This window comes from Durio zibethinus, chromosome 18 (genome assembly GCF_047325235.1).
Source record: "Durio zibethinus cultivar Kanyao isolate XHJ-2024 chromosome 18, ASM4732523v1, whole genome shotgun sequence".
Lineage (NCBI taxonomy): Eukaryota > Viridiplantae > Streptophyta > Magnoliopsida > Malvales > Malvaceae > Durio > Durio zibethinus.
The window spans coordinates 6,577,647-6,597,626 of record NC_143179.1 but is presented as its reverse complement, the minus strand read 5'-3'; the positions used below and the strand labels follow the sequence as shown (position 1 = coordinate 6,597,626).

The window sequence follows — 19,980 nt, the reverse complement described above, 5'->3', positions numbered from 1 at the left end:
TTAATATCTAATATATTTTAAATTTAAATTTTAACACAAAATTTTTATATATAAATATGTAGGGAGTTTCCAGAAAAATATATAAGAAAAATCCACTTTTTTTTAAAATTATTCTAATTACAACAAAAGATTTTATAAGATTTAACTATTAAAAAGATATATATTTTTTATATTAATATAAGTGAATCACTTTTCATATATATATACTTATTTTTCTTAAAGTAATTAAAGAGAAAATAAATGACTTGTGAAATTTATATATCAATATTTTTACGGGTTATTAAATTATATAATTTGAGATAATATTTTTTTTTATTTTAACAATTTTGAGCTTTAAAATCCTGATTTTCAAATTTAAATGTTAACTTTTAAGGATTGGTGTTTTTCTTTGAGTTATTTTTTTAATATTAATTTAGAAACATAATCAAGTATCAATCTTTTAATATAACAAGAAGGTATTAAATTTTTTTTTTTTCATTTTTTAAGATGTATTTAGAAGAGATGAAAGAAAACATGGCAAAAAAAGAAATTTATAAACTAGTGATTAAAAACATTGAATATCCTTCTGTATTTAAATGAGGAAATTTTCATACCTCGTGCTTTTTTTTTCTTGTTCCAAACGCGACCTTTGGTCATTTTTCAAAATCAAGAGCAACTGTTCTAGATTGCGGCATTTAGCGCTTTAGGCCCAATCGTCAATTCTCCGATGGAAACGGCATTCAAAGCATATATTTCTTTTCCTTTTGGAGGAAACATTAAGCAGTCGTCTTTACTCTCTTTCGTGACTCGCATTTTCTTTTGCTTTAGCTTTATCTTCAGCTTCAGCTTCAAAAGAGTTCCCTTCTCCATAAATCGCTTATTCACGAGTCTTCCCGATTTCATACCCGGTTCATCAACGTTACCGCGGCTTCTCCTCCCTCTCTGTCACCGCCCAATCAGAATCTTTCCCGCATGATTACGTGTCAGAGCATGTCTTGCTCTTCCCAAACCTCTCTCCCAACTCTGCAAACCGTCACCATATCTTTTTCCCAACTCAAGGTAAGTTCTAGCCAGCTTTTTGCTTCGCCTACGCGGGACTTCGCTGAGTTGACTCGTTTGAATGGAATTTCAAACAGAATTGACCGTAATCATGTGTTCTGAATTGTTAGCTTCATTTCATTTTCTTGCAGTTTCTTAGAGTTGATGACGTGTTATTTTAAACTAAATTGTTGTATTTTGTGTATACTTATCTGCACATGTCAGATTTTTTTAGTATTATTTTCTTTCTCGTTTATCGAAATGGATTGAAACAGGACAAGGATGCTGATCTGTCGATGAAAATTAAAGAAGGAGTTGGACCGAATGGACTTGGAATTCTATCAATTACAGATGTATGAACTTTATTATTATTATTATTTTTTGCAAAAGGTTAAACTCTCATACACATATTTTCATCAATCGAATCTTTGTTAGAGTAAAAATGGTTAACTGTGCTTAATTGGTTGAAAATAAATGTATAAGGGTTCAATTGGATGAAAATAAATGTTTGAGGATTCAATTTGAAATAGAAGACTTAGGATTTGATTGATTGTAATAAAATATCAAAAATTTAAATGATTATTGAATTTTTGCTTGAGAGTTTTTTTGACCCTTACGGTTTTTTTTTTTTTCTTATGCAGAAATTTGTTTGCTGATGACACGATGCTTGATTGATTTTCGTAGGCAATTAGTTTCTTTAACATGTTTTGATTTTCTTTTTCTTTTTTTTTCTTATCTTTGTATTTTTAATCATTATTACAGGTTCCAGAATTTCCTTCATTGCGTCAAAATCTTCTACGCCTTTCACCTAGGTATAATTTGAGCTTCAAAAAGAAATTTTCTCAGGACTCATGATTGAAGAAAATTGAAAAAATATTCTATAAATTTCCTTCCCTTTTAACAGATTAGCTGGCCTGCCTGAAGAGGTGAAGAAGGAACTTGAGGATCCTCAGAGTAGGTAATATTTTTGCTGAATTTTTTCTAATAGAAATGTTCTTATTGTTCCTTCGGGAATTTAATTAGGATGTTAATGCTATTCTTCTGTTTGTTAAAAATGCATATGACTATTATTCTTAAAAGATATTATCATGGTATCATGCTTGGATTACATTGCAGAGTTGCCTTTACGCCATGTTCCTTTTAACCACTCTTTATCTATAGGTACAGTTTTGGATGGAGTCATGGGAAAGAGCAGCTTGAGTCTGGGAAACCTGGTAAATGTTTACACACTTTGAATCTTACAACTTGACATGATTAAACGCAAATCATTAGCATGCAGTTTACACCTTTCTTTATATTTGTATATAATCGTAACCAAATAGCTAATATAAAGTAGGTGCTTATGTCACGGGCCGAGACTCAATCTTCAGGCTCGTATGGCTCCAGGACTTGGACATAGACTCATCTGACGTCCCAAATCAGCCTAACTGTCACGGTCACACCCTTGTGAGGTATTGTTTGCTTCGGCCCTCCTTGGCCTCACGGTTTTGTCTCACAAAATGCACCCTACAAGGAAATGGTGGTGTGAACCCTTATATTCCATGACCAACTCTTGTGCACAGCCGATGTGAGATTCATGGCTCATCTTTAGGACCGCAATACTTACACTTTAGTTGAACTCAACACGCTAAAACATGTTAAACTGCTTATAAACATCAACCTTGTGCAAATGGCCTCTTTGTTTGCAGGAAAGTATGGCCTTCTTTTCTTGTTCTTCCTCAAGTGCCAACATTTATGGGAACTATCTTCTTTCTGCTTCACATAATTGTAAAATCATGCTCCTAAGTTACAGGCAGAAATAAAAGACGCTTGTTTTGAGAAATACTGCACAAAATGGATTAAGGAAGGGATTGAGTGAAATTTTGCTAAAGATATGATCAATTCTAAGTTACATTCAGAGGAGAAAGACTCTTTCAATTTGTTTGATGTCAGATCTCAAACAAAACTTAAGAGACTTAAGTGGTCTATACTTGTTGCAGGGTTTTAGATCCTGTGTGTTTCTTCTGTACATGAAGTGGTGGAAGTCCCTTGAAAATGTCTGCTTCTTCCTATATAGTTGATTTTGATATTGGGTTTATTTTATGCTTGAATTGTGTTGCTTTTTCTTCTTGGGTGCTTTAATTTTTTCCCCATTCAATGATTTCAATTTGTTTCTCTTTAATGCTTAGCAGATCTGCTGAAAGGTTCGTTCTATGCAAATCCACTAATTGATGTGCCTACAATGGATGCATACTTGATTGAGAGGTAAAAGAGGAAAGGAACATTAATGAGTGCCATATTTGCTTTTTCCTTATGTAGCATTGTCTTTGGTTGGCACAGAGACTGGCTCCCATTGTTCCTTTTTATCTCTGTAGACCCATATATATAGACTATGCCATACGTGATTGTGCTTAGATGTAGATTTGGTCACCCATCCTCTGCCTTGTAGGTATCCATCAAATTGTGGAGCAAATATATGGCCTCAGGTTGCTTTGCCAGAACTTGAAGTGGATATGTTCACATTTTTTAGAAAAATAATGGAATGTAAGCATGTTTTGATCTTTTGGTAAGTTATGGATTGCTCTATAGAAGTAATATCAATGTTGTTATTTATTTTGTCTTCAAGTTCTATTTATATTTCGTCTGACATAGGATTTTCTGAATGCTGATTATTGACCTCTACTCCTCCAGCTTTCAAAGCTCTGGGAAAGCTGATCTTTGATGTTGGGTTGGCGGTGGCACATCACTGTGATCAATATGGTAAATTCCCCTAGAATTCCAGCTTTAAAGTACAGAATTTGAAAATGAATAGTTGCATTTCTAGACCTAAATATACATACCAGCTTCATTGACAGATCATCAGTCTTTTATAGTTGAGATTAGACCTTTGAAAATCCAGGGATGACCCTATTTCAATATTTTGAATTTTATACTTTTAGTGTTGACCCTAAACCACGATGCATGAACTGTATCGAGCCTAATCCTGTTAAATAAATTGCTACTGTCGTTTCTTGATTCTATTACAAACATTTATCTTGAACAGAAACAAGGTCTTTTTGTTAAATCATCCCTTCAAATTAAATCTATAGAGTGGACAAATTATTCATTAACAGATTTCCGTAATGGGTTACTCTTTCACTTTATGATTACATGAGCAGTATCTAGGGGGATGAAAATACACTAGGAGGAAGGCCTTGAACAAATGCTTCTTCGCTCTCGTTGTCATAAAGGCCGTTTGCTTTATTACTTTCCTTCTCAACTGAGGTTTTCTTCCCTAGTAGATATCTGGTTACATTTATTTTTCACAATTGAATGGTTAATGCTCTCTCTAGAATGTATTGAGTAAAATATGACATACTTGCAGTAATCATGAAGAAAATGGTGACACCGTGTCATCTTGGTGTGGATGACATAGCGATTATGGCTTACTAACAGGTGATGTCTCATCTTATTAATTTTCTCGCTTGAGCTTATTGGCTACCTCATTCTTAACACCCCACTTTATATCAATTGAAAGAATTGATTAATGAAGTCCTTGCTAATCTATTTATGCCTGTTTGACTTAATTAACCCATTTTGTCGATATTGTTCTGTCTAGCTTTTTTACTAATAATTTAGGAAGTAATATTTATAATGAAAAAAAAAAAAAACTTGTTATCCAAATTTGGATAATTAGGTGGCATAGCAGAAAACAGGAAAACCGGAATCATTTAGCGTTGCTTTCAAGGCATGCATGTCAAGATGAATCCACCCTACAAGGTGCAATGAAATGGATCCACTTCATTTACTGAAAAATGTAGATAAGCCTATTTCAGACATCAAGACAAGTTAAATCACTATGGTGGTATAATGTTAGTTCAAATATACAGTCAAATACCATATTTTAAACTTCAAAAAGTATCGACGACCTTTCATGGGCTAGAAACAAGGATGTTTCTGATGTAAAGCACATCTTGCTTTAAGTTAAAAGGATGACACAATAAGGGGATTAAAGAGAAACTCTATAGCTTATTAAACAGAAGTTGTTTAGCATTTTAAGCAATGTAGTTAACTCTTTTGAGGTTAGACATTATTTTTTGTCCACTTCTTTCAGTAGCCTTGCAAAAAGATTAATATCATAGTTGTCAATTTTATATTTGCCCCTGATTTCTGCTTCAATTTAATATGTAGGTCTGACATGTGGCATGTTTAGGAGGATTGGTGTAGAAATATGTTGTCCTGATAGTACTGCTGGCCTTTATATAAGAACACGGACTGGTCAAATTGCCAAAGTATACTTTCTTGGTCTCAGTATTCTACTTATCAATAAATGCAAGAGAGGATCATGCATATTTATGATGACTTGTTTGTTTCCAAAGCATTCTTCATCTTAATTCTTTGTCTAGGAGTACTAGCTTCTCATTTATTGAAAGATTTTAGGCATCATATTGTATTACCTGATGTGTCGGTCTCCTTAAGTGGGATGATATTTTGGAGTTAAAATATTGAAATTTCCTTCAAGCAATGGGGAATATATTTTAAAAAAAAAAGGATTTCTGGCAAGAATGAGCTTGTTAAGGACTTAATGTGCCATCCATACACTATTTTGATGTCAGTTCCATTAGCATCCAAGGTAGAAGTAAATGAGATATTATGTATTAGAGAGTACCAAAAAATTGCTCATCACTACCAAAAAAAAAAAAAGGAACTTTCTGAAATTTTTTTATTAAATGAACAAAGTTTGGTCATGGATGGACCATAGAATGGATTGAAAAATTTAAGCATGCTAGAAATTGATTACTTGTACATTCCCTAACTTTTCTATATTTCTGTAAATCTTAAAAAATATTCCGTAGTTGTAACTTGAGAAATTGGAAAAGGCTTGCATGAGATAGTACAGGAATTAAAATAGATGGAGAAGGGCAAATATTATGGGATAAAACTAGAAATTTCCTTATTTTATGCTGCAGAAGCAATAGTGTGGTTTTAACCAATTGTTTCCACCAACGGCCATAAAAAGTTGACCTTGTATTACCTACGATTGCTTCAGAAGAACATATATGTATTCTATTAACTTGGATTTTTTATGCATTAGGCTATCTTTGGAGAAGATTAAATAGCATACCAAATTGGGGAGACCGCTGAAATTCTTTCTGAAGGTTATCTTTGTTTAACACCTCACTGTATTCGGGTATTTTCTACTCTCTCTCTTGGGGGAAAAATCCTGTTCAGTTTCTGGTTATCCTTCCTTTCATTATAATATTTTTTATCCATTGCTTCTGTTAGGCACCAAAAGGAAAGGAGGCTTCTGGTGTTGATCGATCAACATTTGCATTATTTATGCAACCTGATTGGTATGTTAATCTTCAGCAATGTTTAATCCCATGATTATTGACTTACCTTGTATGAGATAAATTTTAATGGTAGAATAATGAACTATGATGGTGTCTTGGCCATCTTTTACAAACTATGAGATTATTGATGGATCTAAATGACAAGTTTCTCTATATTCAGTTCTGCAGTTATGCCTTGATAAGTCATTCCCTGCTGTGTAGAATGTGTTAATAGCATTTGGTTAGGAAAATCAGCTTGATGTTGGTAATCTCATTTTCTTTTGAAATTGTAGGGTTGAAAAGCTCAATTTTCCTGAGGAGTTTCATATTCATAAAGAGGTATGTTCTCTATAATCCTACAGAGATGCAAAATAATACAAGTATTACTTGATTAGTTGAAGCAAAATTCAATTGTTGCTTGAACCACAATCTAGCTAGTAGACTTGCACTTATGCTTGGAAGAAACTTACCGCTAGATGTCAGCTTTAACTTATGGGATTGTTTGCGTTCCGTGCCATATAACCATGATTCTGATTAGAATATTGAAACTTTATCAGTCGTCGAAACCATTTCATGGAACCAAAATAGAAAATTACTAGTAGTATTATTAATGTGTAGGGGTCATAGCATTTACTGAAGCTTTATTGTGCAATGGTTTCTGCTGATACCACCAAACGGCTGTCTTACTTTTGTATTCTGAGATGCTCCTTGATAATATTACTACAAGAAAACATAAGAGTCTGAATATTCTCTTCTACCAACTTTAATTGCAAGGTACACCAAATAATATAATAATCCATTAAATCTCTTTGTAAGTTTCATCTTCGTTTCATATAAAGGAAACAATTTTATAGCTTCTCAGTGCAATTTGTGTTGATTTTTCTTTTTTGGTCAATCAATCTTCTATGATGATTTGTATAATATGGGGAAATGATATTCTAATGAAGGAATCTTGCAGGCAAAACTCCGGTATGGTTGTAATTATGTTAATCCAAGGTCATTGATATTAAGTGTGTGTTTGGCTTGGATTTAGATAGTGAAATTTCGGCTCAGTTTAATTAAATTTAATAATTTGGGTATTCAATATTTTATTTATTTTGTATTAAATATATATAAATTACTATTTTATAATTTATGTTTATATTTGAAACATAATATATATTTTTTAAATTTATATATAATTTTTGTTGTAATTTAAATCTATTATTCTTATACTTTTTTATATTTATCATGATATTATATTTAAAATTATCATATTTAATTTTAACATATCTAATAATAATAACAATAATAATAATAATAATATTGATTTCTGTTGTGCAAAGAAAAACTTGCTGAGCTTTTGAAGGGTAGTTTTAAATGCATCTCTGATTTTGCTCTATACACTTTCACTTTTTTTAAAAAAATATTTTTTATAAATAAAATTATTTAAATATTCTTTTATAAGTTTTCAAATATTTATTATTTTCAAAAAATTATAATACTTAAAAATAAATTTTCGAAACGTCATAATTTTTTTTGAAAATGAATTTGAAAAAGTGAAATTTTATAAAAAAGTTACAAAAAAGAAAATATTGTTAAAAGTATTTATAAATTAATATAATGAAAAAAACTATAATTAAAAGATAATAAATTTTAAAATTAATAAAAAAATTATTTTTACTGTGTGTCTTTGAATATGATGATTATGTCCCTGTTAGGATTTTTTTATAACCTTTAAAAGAGTGAAAAAAATAAAAAAAATTACTATTATCGTATTTTCGATCTTATATAAATTTAAAAATTAATGGGAAGCGTGTTAAAAAAATAAATATGTATAAAATAAAAATTGTGGTATAAATAGGATTTTCCCTTTTGAAAGTCGATTGGGCACACATCTTTGGACTAGTCGCACGCACTTTTGTGGGGTCTACATGAAGTGGAATGCTTGCACCCAAGCGAAAGAGACGAAAGAAACACTTCTTAAATTAGAAAATTCACTCCGATACCTTGGAAGCTAGGAAGATAAGGTGGGTCCCGAATTGGATGATTCTTTACGTAATCCGCCTGCTGTGACATAAATTCAAACCAAAACGGCAGCAGCCGGAAATATGACTAACCGTTGTCTTTTAACGAGATGAGTTCCGGATAAGGCTAGTGCAAAATATAGCATTAAATAACTAACAAAACAAGAAAATTACAGACTAAAATATTAAAAAATCTTTGAATTGTTTTCTAAATAAATTTTTACATTTTTATTATATTTAAATAAACTTTTGTTTTAAATTAAAATTTATTTAAATATTAATTAAAAATTTAATTTAATGTAAATGAAAGTTTAAAATGTATTTAAATGTGATAAAATATAAAAATTTATTTAAATAAAATAATATAGTTTATTTTAATATTTTAACCAAAATTACAAATTTAAGTTTTATCATGAACTTTTAGTATTGATTTAAGTGAACAATGGTTTTGATTTTGATAAAATTAAAAAAAAAATAATTATTATAATTATTTTTTAAAAAAAATTATAAATTTTTTTTTATTAAATAAATTTTATTAAAATTAATATTTAAATTTATCTGCCGGTGTGTATCCTAAAAGTTTAGACCATTTCACTTTTGGCCGTGAGGGGCCCAGAGGCCAGGGTAAAAGAAAGGAAAAACGTGTGCAAAATGACGACAACGGTACCACGTGGGGGATAGACGAGAATTGAAGGTGGTGGGGGCTGTATATGGTAACACGGCTTCTCCTTGGTTTGCGTTCTGCCTTTGGGTTTTGCTCTTTTGCCTGATGCATCACGACCAGTCTTTTGACCAGAATAAATGCTCCTCTTTTCTAAATTACCATTTTACCCTATTTTCATGAAATTTGTTTGCTTTTTATTTTTTTGGCCAAGTGAAAAGTGAAATTTGTTTGCCCCAAAAAGTGGTTTGTGTTTTTCCTATGGTTATATATTTTCTGGGCTTCTTCTAATTAAAGATAAAAAATAAAATGTGAATGCAGATATATATTTATATATTTTGGTTGAGGAAGGGCAAAACACCAAAGTTGCAGTAGCGGCAGCGATGTCAATATATACTGAAAAGGGGGTCCACAATCGTCAAACATTTATAGCAGTCTTTTGCATTCGTGCTCAAAAGCAGAACTAGCAAGAACCAAAATCCTCTCAGACAGTCTGCTTCCGCCATGTCTGCTACTCCTTACTTCCTTTCAAGCTCCAAATCAAAACCTTGTTGCAGGTTTCAGAATCACAGGAGACCTAGTTTCGGAGAGCGTTGTTTGTTGATGGGAAAGCAACAGAAAACTCGGTTTTACATCCTCGGACGTTGTATATCCATGCTTTTGTGTTGGAATGATCATTCTATTTCAGATTGAGTTCCAAGACAAGATCTGTTTCCAGGCGTCGGTTGGAACTTGGAAGACAAATCTGGGTCTCAAGATTCTGTTGCGAAGAAGAGCTGAGGTATTTGAGAAAGGTCAAGATATTAAAGCACTGGCGATATTTTCTTGTTGTCTCTTTCTGGAAAACAGGATTAGACATAGGGTTAGGATGGGATTGGATCAAGGATTCAGGGCAATCATTTGTATGCCACAATCAAAGGAGCAAAGTGTTAATAATTCTTTTATTAATCAACTTGATTGGGTAAGAAGAGCCCTTTTTTTTTTTTTTTGGGAGTGAGAATAGCCATATTTAGTTTCACTATTAGAGTTATTTAATTTAAGAGGATATTTGATAGTTATAAATCATTTTAACTAAAACATTAATGTGTTTAATGTAAAGAAAGTACTTGTATCAACGCCTATCGAATGGTTAAAGAGTTTTATTTCGAGTTTTATGAGATAGGAAAAGCTTGTCTTTTTATAAGATATGATTGAATTCGATTTTGAATTAATTAAAATTTAAAATGATTATTGAATATCAGAAGATTTAGATAGAAAAATTATTAATGAAATTCAAATAATTTATATAGTTTCATTAAAGGTTTTTTTTTTTATAAACTTATAATTACGAGTAAAAATTATAATCACAAATTCATGCATTTCATATAAAAAATAACTAAATAGATTAAATAATGCGTGATGTATATAATCAGATAAATTGAACTTAAAATTAAATTAAATTTACAAGAAATAAAATTTAAATTTAAAAAAATTTCAAGTTCAAATATTTTTTTTGTTCATTGTTACATCGAATTTGAAACTACAATAATTTAAAATTATCTTAAAATAATGTTATTTAATCCGGAAAAACAGCTAATCCAAAAGTAAAGGGATAAAAACAATGGAATAACAAGCATAATAAATGTCAATTTCAACAGCAATATTATATTTTACACAATGATTTGTTGAAAAAGATAATTTTTAAAATTTATGAGTGAGATAAAAATATTACAATGTATTTTTATTATATTTATTTTTAAACATACCCTAGAACAATTGTACCAATCCTCTAATGTGAATTTTAATAGTGTATTAGATAATTTTTCATTAAAAAACATCCATCGGTGATTTGATCGGCCTTCATTTATTTTTCAAGCCTGTCAAATTTGGGCTTCAGGGAAAATGAAATTAAAGAGATTGGGACTCGAATGGTCCAAAAGGCCCTTTTTATCCTTAAATGAATGATGGAATAAACCCAATAGGCCTTAACCAAGCCTAACCCAACTAATCAAGCCCGTCCAACATTGAGGCACCCGAACGACGTCGCGCTCCTAAAACCACTTCTTCAACTTTTATGCACAATCCCATAAACCCTAAAACGCTATAAGCTCTTCAGCTGCCCCACAGCAGTTACAGGACCAACGTTTCTCAACCTTTCTTTAACTATTATTTAAATTAAATTAGTAGAGGTAAAAATTAAAAAATTGAAAAAAAGAAACCCGTGAAAATGTTGGATGAAAGTAAGTTCGATGTGAATTTGAAATTGTTAGCACTTCGAATACCTCGCGAGCTCTGCAAAATCGCCACTCGTTTACTCAATGGGTACGCTAGTTCTTTCTTTCTTTTTTTAATTTTAATTTTTTTTTACTTTTTTATTTAATTTTTGGTGTTTAGATACTTGCTGGACAAGCCTCGTGCTAAACCTATAACTGAAGATCCAACAAGTGAAAAGAACCGTTATGTGATTTTGTCTGAGAAAGTTCAAAATCCTGGCAAGAAACGAGACATTGCAAAATTTCCTAGTTTTATTTATTTATTTATTTATTCCTCACTACTGGAAATTTATTTTTGAAATAGAACAGATTTATCAGATATTCCAAGCCAAAAACTTGATGAACTCAAGAAGTTATGTGAGATTGAAGTAGTTCCATATTCATTGACACTTGGATATTCCTATTGGACCGCTGGTCAGTTGCCTTCTTGTCTTTGATTAAATTCCAGTTTATGTGTTTTTCTTTAATCGTATTAATCTATAGTTGTAATCCTGTGTTTAAAGGGTATTTTATGATTTTGTAGACCATATATTGAAGCAGATTCTGCCTCCTGGTGTGGAGGTACCTTCATCTTTTGAAACAATAGTTATGTATTTAACTCACCCTTCGTTTGAGTTTTACTTTTTCTCACCCTGTATTTCCTTGTTGCTCTCAATACCCTTTGCTGCTAACATTTCATCTGAACTCTGCAGGTCATGTTGCCCATCTAAATATTCACGACGAATTGCTTCCTTTCAAAGATGTGATTGCAAAAGTCATTTACGATGTGAGTTTTCATTTGTCTCTGTCCTCAACACTTCATCATTTTTCACTGCCATCGCCCATAAATAAGGTGTTTCTTTAACGTGTTGGACTTGTTATTTACATTTAATTTCCTTTTCCATTTTCATCATTTCATGCTAGCCATATGCTTTGCTTTCTATTTAGTAAAACTAATATTTTATGTCACTTAATATATAAGTTTCGCTTGCTAGTGATTCAAACCCTCTGTTTGCAGAGATTCTTGAATTTGATATTAGTATACTATTGGGATCTGTTTACCTGTTCTTTTGTTAATCAGGAATTGTAACACTTGCTGCTTAGTATCTGTATTCTGTAGTTCTTTAACGTGGAGTTACTGTTTATTATGACTGTTATTACTACTTTGCTTATAATTGTCCATGTGGTACTGATTGCTCCAGATTTAATCTCTTGGCAGAAAAATTATCCAAGAATTAAAACAGTTGTTAATAAAGTTGGAACGATTACAAATGAGTTTCGAGTACCAAAATTTGAAATTTTGGCAGGAGAAAGTGATATGGTTACAGAAGTGAAGCAATATGGGGCAACATTCAAACTAGATTACAGCTTGGTCTATTGGAATTCAAGACTGGAACATGAACACATAAGGCTTGTATCTCTATTCCAGCCTGGGGAGATAATTTGTGACATGTTTGCTGGTATTGGACCATTTGCAATTCCAGCGGCACAGAAAGGATGCTTATTGTATGCAAATGATTTAAACCCAGACAGCGTTCACTATTTGAAGATCAATGCAAAAATCAATAAGGTTGATGGTTGTGTTTTTGCATACAATTTGGATGCTCGGAAATTTGTTTCAGAATTGATGGCAGTACCAGTTTGTGAAAAGAATTTAGAATCAGATGATTCCATGGTCAAAGCATGTGACACTTGCAGCATCAAGACCATTGATGATGCAAAGGCAGAAGGCACAAAGCTTGGCAGTATTGTCTGTTACTCTTTTATGCATCATCTTCCTTTAAGTTGGGTATAAGTTTATCAGTATTTTCTGTTCTATTTCAGTTGTGGAGAAAGTAGCAGCAGGTAATGATGTAAAAAATGATCCGGAGGGCATTGAAAATTTTTCTACGACTGTAGATGGATCTATAGTTGCAAGTAAAAGACCTCCAGATTGTTTCACAGAAGGTATGCAAGAATGTGCTTCAGGCATTAGGTTATAGCTGAAGAACATGCAGTGATAATAAATTTTGCATTTTTTTATTTACATCCACCAGCTTGCGATGCTATATTGGCTGCAGATGTAGTCATTTTGCTCTTGCTTCTTTGAATTAAAAGAGTGAGAATATTTGCACTGACATTGCAGAGAATGGAAATGACTACAGTGGTCATAAGAAAAAGGGAAATACACATAAGAGGATGAAAGGCTCTGTTATGCCCAAAGCTAAGGCCTGGGAGCATGTTGATCATGTGATAATGAATCTTCCTGCTTCTGCTTTACAATTTTTAGGTACATATTCTTTCTAATCTGATATTTTTGTGTCAATATATGTGTGATTGTGTCTTTATGTGTGTTTTCACTTTTTCTGTGGACTACTGGTCCATTATTCCCTATAGTATAACTTTTCTTTTGGCTGATCTGGTGGACATTTGTGTTGATTCTAATGTTACCTCAATTTCATCTTTCATTCCTTTTTTTTGTTTGGATTCTTTCATTTTCTCCTTTTAGGATTGTTTCCCAAATTATGTACTCTACTTAATGTCAAATATTTAGAATGCCAAAAGATTTTTAGCTGGTAAACTGGCCCATATATGTTTTTATATCATTAATGCTTAGTTTTGCTTGAATGTTGATTTCAGTACTATGAACTATGAAAATCTATCACTGCTTAGAACTAAGTTCTACATCCATCGGATTACTGGTTAATCTTGTTTATTTATTGCAAATGCATCTTTTTTCCTCACTCTGGGTGGAGGTGAGGGGGAAATAGTTGATGCTGGGAATTGATGTTTGAGATGTAGAGATTAACTGCAAATAGAAAAACTCACAAAGAAAACAACTCGCAAGAATATGAATAATGGCAGAATATGATTATTGGATTATAAGGGATAAAAGTTCACCAAGACTAGAAACTAAGGGATACAGAAACATCATCTTAAGAATTCTAATCAAGGATACAAAACAATAGAAGTTCACCACTCTAGGAAATCCACCTAAGAGATACAAAACTTGAAGAACAATCTAAAAGATTGCTTAAGGATAAAGAAAATGCTATTATGCCTTTTACCAAAGAATAATCGAAAATATATAGGGTAGGAACATCCCTCCAAGAATGGAAATTTTTAGATTGTATTGCTAGAATGGTGCCTAAAATAATGGGATTTGCATGTGAACATAATCTGCTCATTTACTCCTGCAGATTACATGATAATGAACTTGACCACAATCCCATCCATATTCATGCTCTTATTTTTCAGCTAGTGTGAATGCAATCTCCCTATTCCAGCCCACCTTATTTATGTATTTATTTAGTGGATTTGGACCAAGGATAGGCCCATCTTATTTTTGGATAAGTTTGCCTTAGTCTCAGCTCTTGTTGTATGATGTGCAGACACTCTAGTGTCAATCTCCTCTGGTTGGAAAAGACTTGTCCTCAAGTCTGAAATAGTATTCTCGCCATGATAGGGTGAGAAATCAACAACATTGTAGGTGGAAGATACTCCATAAGTGTCGAGAAGTTCTATCTTGTAGGCATTCTCCCCAATGCATTGGAGAACTCTAAATTGGACCATCTGCCTTAAGTTGTAATTTGCCAAACTTCCCTAGGGGAAATCTCTCTTTCTGCAAGTTAATCCACACCAAATCACTTTCTTTAAACTTCACGTCTTCGATGCATAATTATTGCCTTTTTATATTTTTCATTTTACTGCAAAATTCTATTTTGAACCTGTTCATGAAATATTTTGATACTCTTGGCTCTTTTTTCTACATCTCCATCAAAATGTTGGTTAGTATAAAGTTGAATTAAAACCAAAGGACATATTAAATTCTTACCAAGCACAATTTCAAAAGTGGTGCGGCCAATGGTTTGACTTGGTGAATGGTTGTAGGCAAACTTCACTTATAGTAAAACAAGTTCCCATTGTTTTAGTTTCTTTCCCTCATAACTCTTCAAGAAAATTTTCGCCTTGTTGGGTAGAACAGCTCATGGGTTAAGGTCTATGCAATGTTGAATGTCCCTCATTAGTGGTAAACCAGCTAATAAATCTTCTTGAACAACATCTTGAAATTCTGCCAATAATGGTTGTATCACTGCAAGGGGCTTTTCACTATCTTTATTCTTCTCAATCAACACCAGTGCATACATATTACCGCCCATCTTAATTTCCTTTCTGTAATTGGCCTTGGTAAACAAGCTGCTTTCTTCCCCTTTGGTTGGTTTTGACATCACCATGGGCTTGGTAGGACCTAGGATGATTTTGCATCCATGCTTCACAAATGTGTAAGTGTTGCGGTAACCATCATAAATAACCATCCTATCATAATGCCAAGGTCTTCTAAGCAATAAATGGCAAGCATCCATGGGAGCTACATCACGTCACACTTCATCCTTGTATTGCTTTCTTACGGAAAAAGGAACCAAGTACCTCTTGCTAACCTTGATTTCATTCTCTTTCTATAGCCATGATAGCTTATATGGTTGGGAGTGATCCACTGCCTTGAGGCCTAATTTCTGCACCATAAATGTAGAAATGACGTTTTTAAAACTTTCACTATCAATTATAACATCGCATACCTTCCCATGGGTAGTACACCGAGTGTGAAACACGTTTTTTCGCAGCCAATCTTCTTTCTTAGCAGGTGTGGTACTCAAGCTGCATTGTATGACTAAGAATGCTCCACAATTGCCAGAGGTTACCTCTTCCTCCTTTTCAAGGTTTTGATCCTCTTCAGCTAGCTCTTCTTCATTTTCCTCCAAGTTTTCCTCTACTAGAGTCACAATCTTCCTGTTTGAGCATTCTAGGCAATGTGTCCAAGCCCTTGACATTTAAAACACCTTCTGGTCTGCGCACTAGACCGAGGCTTGCCTTTTCGAGACTCAAATCTTAAGTTGCTACCACGGGCCTCCTTTTGTTGTCTCTTCACCTTAAGGGCGAGTTTGCATACATTATTGAAAGTCCAATAGGGTTGTAGCTGCATCACATTAGCTATCTAAATCTTCAATCCTCCAAGATATCGAGCAATGGTCTGCTCCTCTTGTTCCACCAACTCGCATTTTAACTTGAGGTGGTCAAACTTAGCCGTATATTCCTCCACTGAGAGATCTTTTTGCTTCAAGTTATGGAGCCTAAAGAAGACATATTGCCGAAAGTTGTTTGGGAGATACTTTCTCTTCAACTCTCTTTTCATCTTCTCCCAAGTTATAATTTTTCTCTTATCTTCTCTTTCCCTTTGCTTCTTCAGATTTTCCCATCAAAAGGATACATGTTTTATGAGTTGATGGCCGCTAGTTTCACCTTGTGATGTTTAGGGACATCATGGTATTCAAATATGCGTTCCATCGTGTATAGCTAATCTAAGAATTTTTCAGGTTGCATCTTCCCCTCGAACTTAGGAATTTCTATCTTTGGATTGAATATGTTAGGTTGAAGTTGATTTCTGCGTAGATAGTCTCTAACTTGTCGTGGGTGAGATAGGGTGCTATCATCAGAATTGCTGTTGTTTCCATGGAATGGATTGGTTTCTCCTTCGTTGGCTCCTTATCTCTTCTCTCTCTTCTTGTATATGCAGCTGATGTTGTAGTTGAAAGATCTGTTGCTGCATCTCCTCTATGAGAGCATCCCTTAGGTCAATATTGGTAGTTGCTACAATGTCGGTGTTGGCTTCAACCTCTTTTGTTGGTGCTTGACGACGACGACCTGCCAGAGCTTTGATACCAATTTGATGCTGAGAATTGATGTTTGAGATGTGGAGACTAACTGCAAATAGAAAAACTCACAAAGAAAATAACCTACGAGAATTTGAATAATGACAGAATATGATTATTGGATTAAAAGGAATAAAAGTTCACCACGAAAACTAGAAACGAAGGGATACAAAAACACCACTCTAAGAATTCTAATAAAGAATACAGAACAATAGAAGTTCACCATTCTAGGAAATCCACCTAAGAGATACAAAACTTGAAGAACAATCTAAAAGATTGCTTAGGGATAAAAAAAACTCTATTATGCCTTCTACCAAAGAATAATAGAAAATATATAGGGTAGGAACATCCCTTCAAGCATGGAAACTTTTAGATTGCATTGCTAGAATGGTGCCTAAAATCATGAGATTTGCATGTGAACATAATCTGCCCATTTACTCTTACAAATTACATGATAATGAACCTGACCACAATCCCATCTATATTCATGCTCTTATATTTCAGCTAGTGTGAATGCAATCTCCTTATTCCAGCCCACCTTATTTATGTATTTATTTAGTGGATTTGGACCAAAGATAGGCCCATCTTATTTTTGGATAAATATGCCTTAGTTTCAGCCCTAGTTGTATGATGTACTGACACTCCAGTATCAATAGTCCTAAGCTAAAGAGACAGGGTGACCACCAGATTGCACACATACGACTTTTTGCTCCAATTGTGATGCTTTTTCCTATCTTCTTTTATGCAAGGGAGAACAAGATTTATTGCATGTGTATTACTTGTCCATTTCATATTTGCTACCATTTTGCTGAAGATTAATTGGTGATGCTCCTCTGCTTGAAGATTTAATTAAAGAAGTTTGATTTTTTTTTTTCCTCCCTAGATGCATTTAGGGGTATTATCTCAAGGAAATGCTGGAAGGGGCCTCTCCCATTGGTTCATTGCTATTGCTTCATACGAGCAAATGAAACTAAAGAATTGATAATATCAGTAAGTCAGCTGCGCTATGATTTGTATTTCTTCCATAACTTGTTTAAACAACTCCATAGGTTATCTGTTAAGTTCTTGGATTGAAAAGTTTTCAGTCATTTCATTCTTCTTTATTTGTATGCCTGCGACTTGAAGTTGCTTGTGTCAGTCCATGACAATGATCTTTCCCACCACAATCTTAATGTTTACATAAACCAACCTTTAATCTAGTTCAGTTTACAAGGTCCATAGGATGCAAGAATTCATTGGTTAATTTCTTGTTATTTTATTTATTCTGTTACTATATTTGATTTTGCAAATCTTTTACAGGAGGCAGAGTCTGCCTTAAATGCCAAAATAGAAGACCCAGTATTTCATAGGGTTAGGGATGTTGCTCCTAACAAGGTATAACCAACAAAGTTTTTTATCTGTTTTATATATTTTTATCCCCATTGTCCCAACCCCACTTTGTTGTCAAGGGTGGAGGAGGAATTTGCATGGATTGAAATCATGGCCTCTATTTTTAAATATACGGTGCAGGCAATGTTTTGCTTAAGCTTTAGGCTGCCAGAAGCATGCTTTATTGAAGACATCACTGGCAGTACCGGTCATTCTACTGGTGAGTTATGAGTTATGACCCTTCTTCGAAGTTGGAGTGGTATTCTAACACACATAGCTGAAACAGAAAAGAACATGGGAGAGGGAGTGCTGCTAACGTAGCATTGATCTCAAGAAGTATCCACTTTTCTATTGCTTTCACTATTGGCATGCATGTATATTCACCTTTTGCTGTAACTGTAAGACACCCGTTTTAATCTATCCCACCTGCAGAAATCATGTATGAAGCTTTATCTTTTATGAAAAACGATAGTGCTACAAATTTCACAGTCGAATATTAATTGTTAAGAACTCGTTCTTCGTTGATCTCTTTCTCTCTCTCTGTCCCCTGCCCCAACCATTACAAATTTGCAATTGTAGTTTTTGAAGAGCGTTGCTCCCTCAAGTCCAGAGTTGGGGTAAAAAAAGAGGCCACTGGTTTTCATCCTAAAATCATCTTGCCATGAGTTTTACACCGCTGTAACCAACAAGTGCTTTAGTTGTTAACAAGCTGCTCTTCCTAGAAGCTTTCACTGTCCAATTTTTACCTTAAGGACCTCGATATAATTCAAAAGAAAAAAAAAAAAAAACTGTTTGTGTAAATATGTTGCAGCCAATGTTAAATCCAGGAGACCCAAGTGTCTCAAGTGGCAATTTTCCACCCAAGGCTTTTGGCATGGTGAAGTTAGCAGGCCCTTTTTAGGCATATCCCATACTCTTGTCATTGTGGTACTCCAGCGTGTCCTCGGCTAAATCCCTCGTGTAAAGGCTTAAAGGCTAAAGGTTGCCCCATATTTTACAGCCAAAAATTGGAAAACCCCACACTTCAGACTAAGAGGAAAGACGCAGAAAATAATAATAATAATAATAATAATAAAGGCCTTTGCCCCGCCGATCTTTGAATCCCCCACGTGTTCAGGGGCTTGGCCTTTGATAAAATTGGCGCAAAAATTAACAAGGCAAAGATGGGATTTGGTTGGAAACTGGAAAGTTGACATTTGGAGGATTCTCTTTATAAGTTACAAGTTGACGCCCCTTGCTTCGTCGAGAAATTTTATTTATATTGATATTAATATAACTATATTTTATTAAGTAAAAAATTAAATATAAAAAATAATTATTTATAAATTACATAATACAAATGCCTTGACTTGAAAATAAATATCAATTATTATTATTATTATTATTATTATTATTATTATTATTGAAATTTTATTTACATTTTTCTTTCAATTGAGTCAAATTTTTTTAAAAAAATTCATGTAAAAATTTTTTTTTAAAAAATCATTTGTAATTTTTAAAAATTTCATTATTTGAATAATTGTTATTTAATTTTAAAATTATCATTTATTCTCTCTTCTTTTTTTTTTTTTTTTTTTTTCTAGAATATGATGAATTGCAGGTCAAAAACATCAAACATTTTCAAATCCTTATGATATTTTTCATATTTTGACAAACATTTGTCGAGGATTTTTTTTTAATTCCTAATCTTAGTTTAGGAATAATTAGTTTAGGAAATAG

At 33.0% G+C, this 19,980-nt stretch overlaps 1 protein-coding gene and 2 pseudogenes across 5 annotated transcripts; all 3 read left to right on the top strand.

The window, feature by feature from the left end:
- The first annotated feature begins 239 nt into the window (after positions 1-239).
- On the top strand, positions 240-7,392 carry LOC111299079 (uncharacterized; annotated as a pseudogene). The gene is made up of 15 exons (XR_016329678.1): positions 240-1,038; positions 1,293-1,370; positions 1,780-1,829; positions 1,922-1,975; positions 2,179-2,231; positions 3,189-3,261; positions 3,446-3,540; positions 3,688-3,756; positions 4,155-4,260; positions 4,361-4,431; positions 5,167-5,267; positions 6,071-6,166; positions 6,262-6,329; positions 6,602-6,647; positions 7,267-7,392. The product of XR_016329678.1 is annotated as an uncharacterized LOC111299079 (transcript).
- On the top strand, positions 6,598-10,158 carry LOC149513645 (small polypeptide DEVIL 10 pseudogene; annotated as a pseudogene). Its single transcript, XR_016329679.1, has 2 exons — positions 6,598-6,647; positions 9,297-10,158. The product of XR_016329679.1 is annotated as a small polypeptide DEVIL 10 pseudogene (transcript).
- Positions 10,159-11,043: 885 nt separating this feature from the next.
- LOC111299077 (S-adenosyl-L-methionine-dependent methyltransferases superfamily protein) lies at positions 11,044-18,786 on the top strand. Of its 3 annotated transcripts, XM_022894019.2 has the most exons (11): positions 11,044-11,276; positions 11,349-11,446; positions 11,537-11,641; positions 11,751-11,813; positions 11,920-11,993; positions 12,426-12,951; positions 13,031-13,153; positions 13,332-13,475; positions 17,777-17,883; positions 18,193-18,267; positions 18,403-18,786. In XM_022894019.2, exons 1-11 carry the CDS (start codon positions 11,182-11,184, stop codon positions 18,490-18,492), a joined length of 1,500 nt encoding a protein of 499 aa, XP_022749754.2. In that variant the 5' UTR covers positions 11,044-11,181; the 3' UTR covers positions 18,493-18,786. The 3 variants fall into 3 exon arrangements, with proteins under 3 accessions (XP_022749754.2, XP_089603247.1, XP_022749755.2); XM_089747121.1 differs by lacking the exon at positions 11,349-11,446 and having other exon boundaries at positions 11,532-11,641; XM_022894020.2 differs by lacking the exon at positions 11,349-11,446 and having other exon boundaries at positions 11,061-11,276.
- The last annotated feature ends 1,194 nt before the right edge of the window (positions 18,787-19,980 follow it).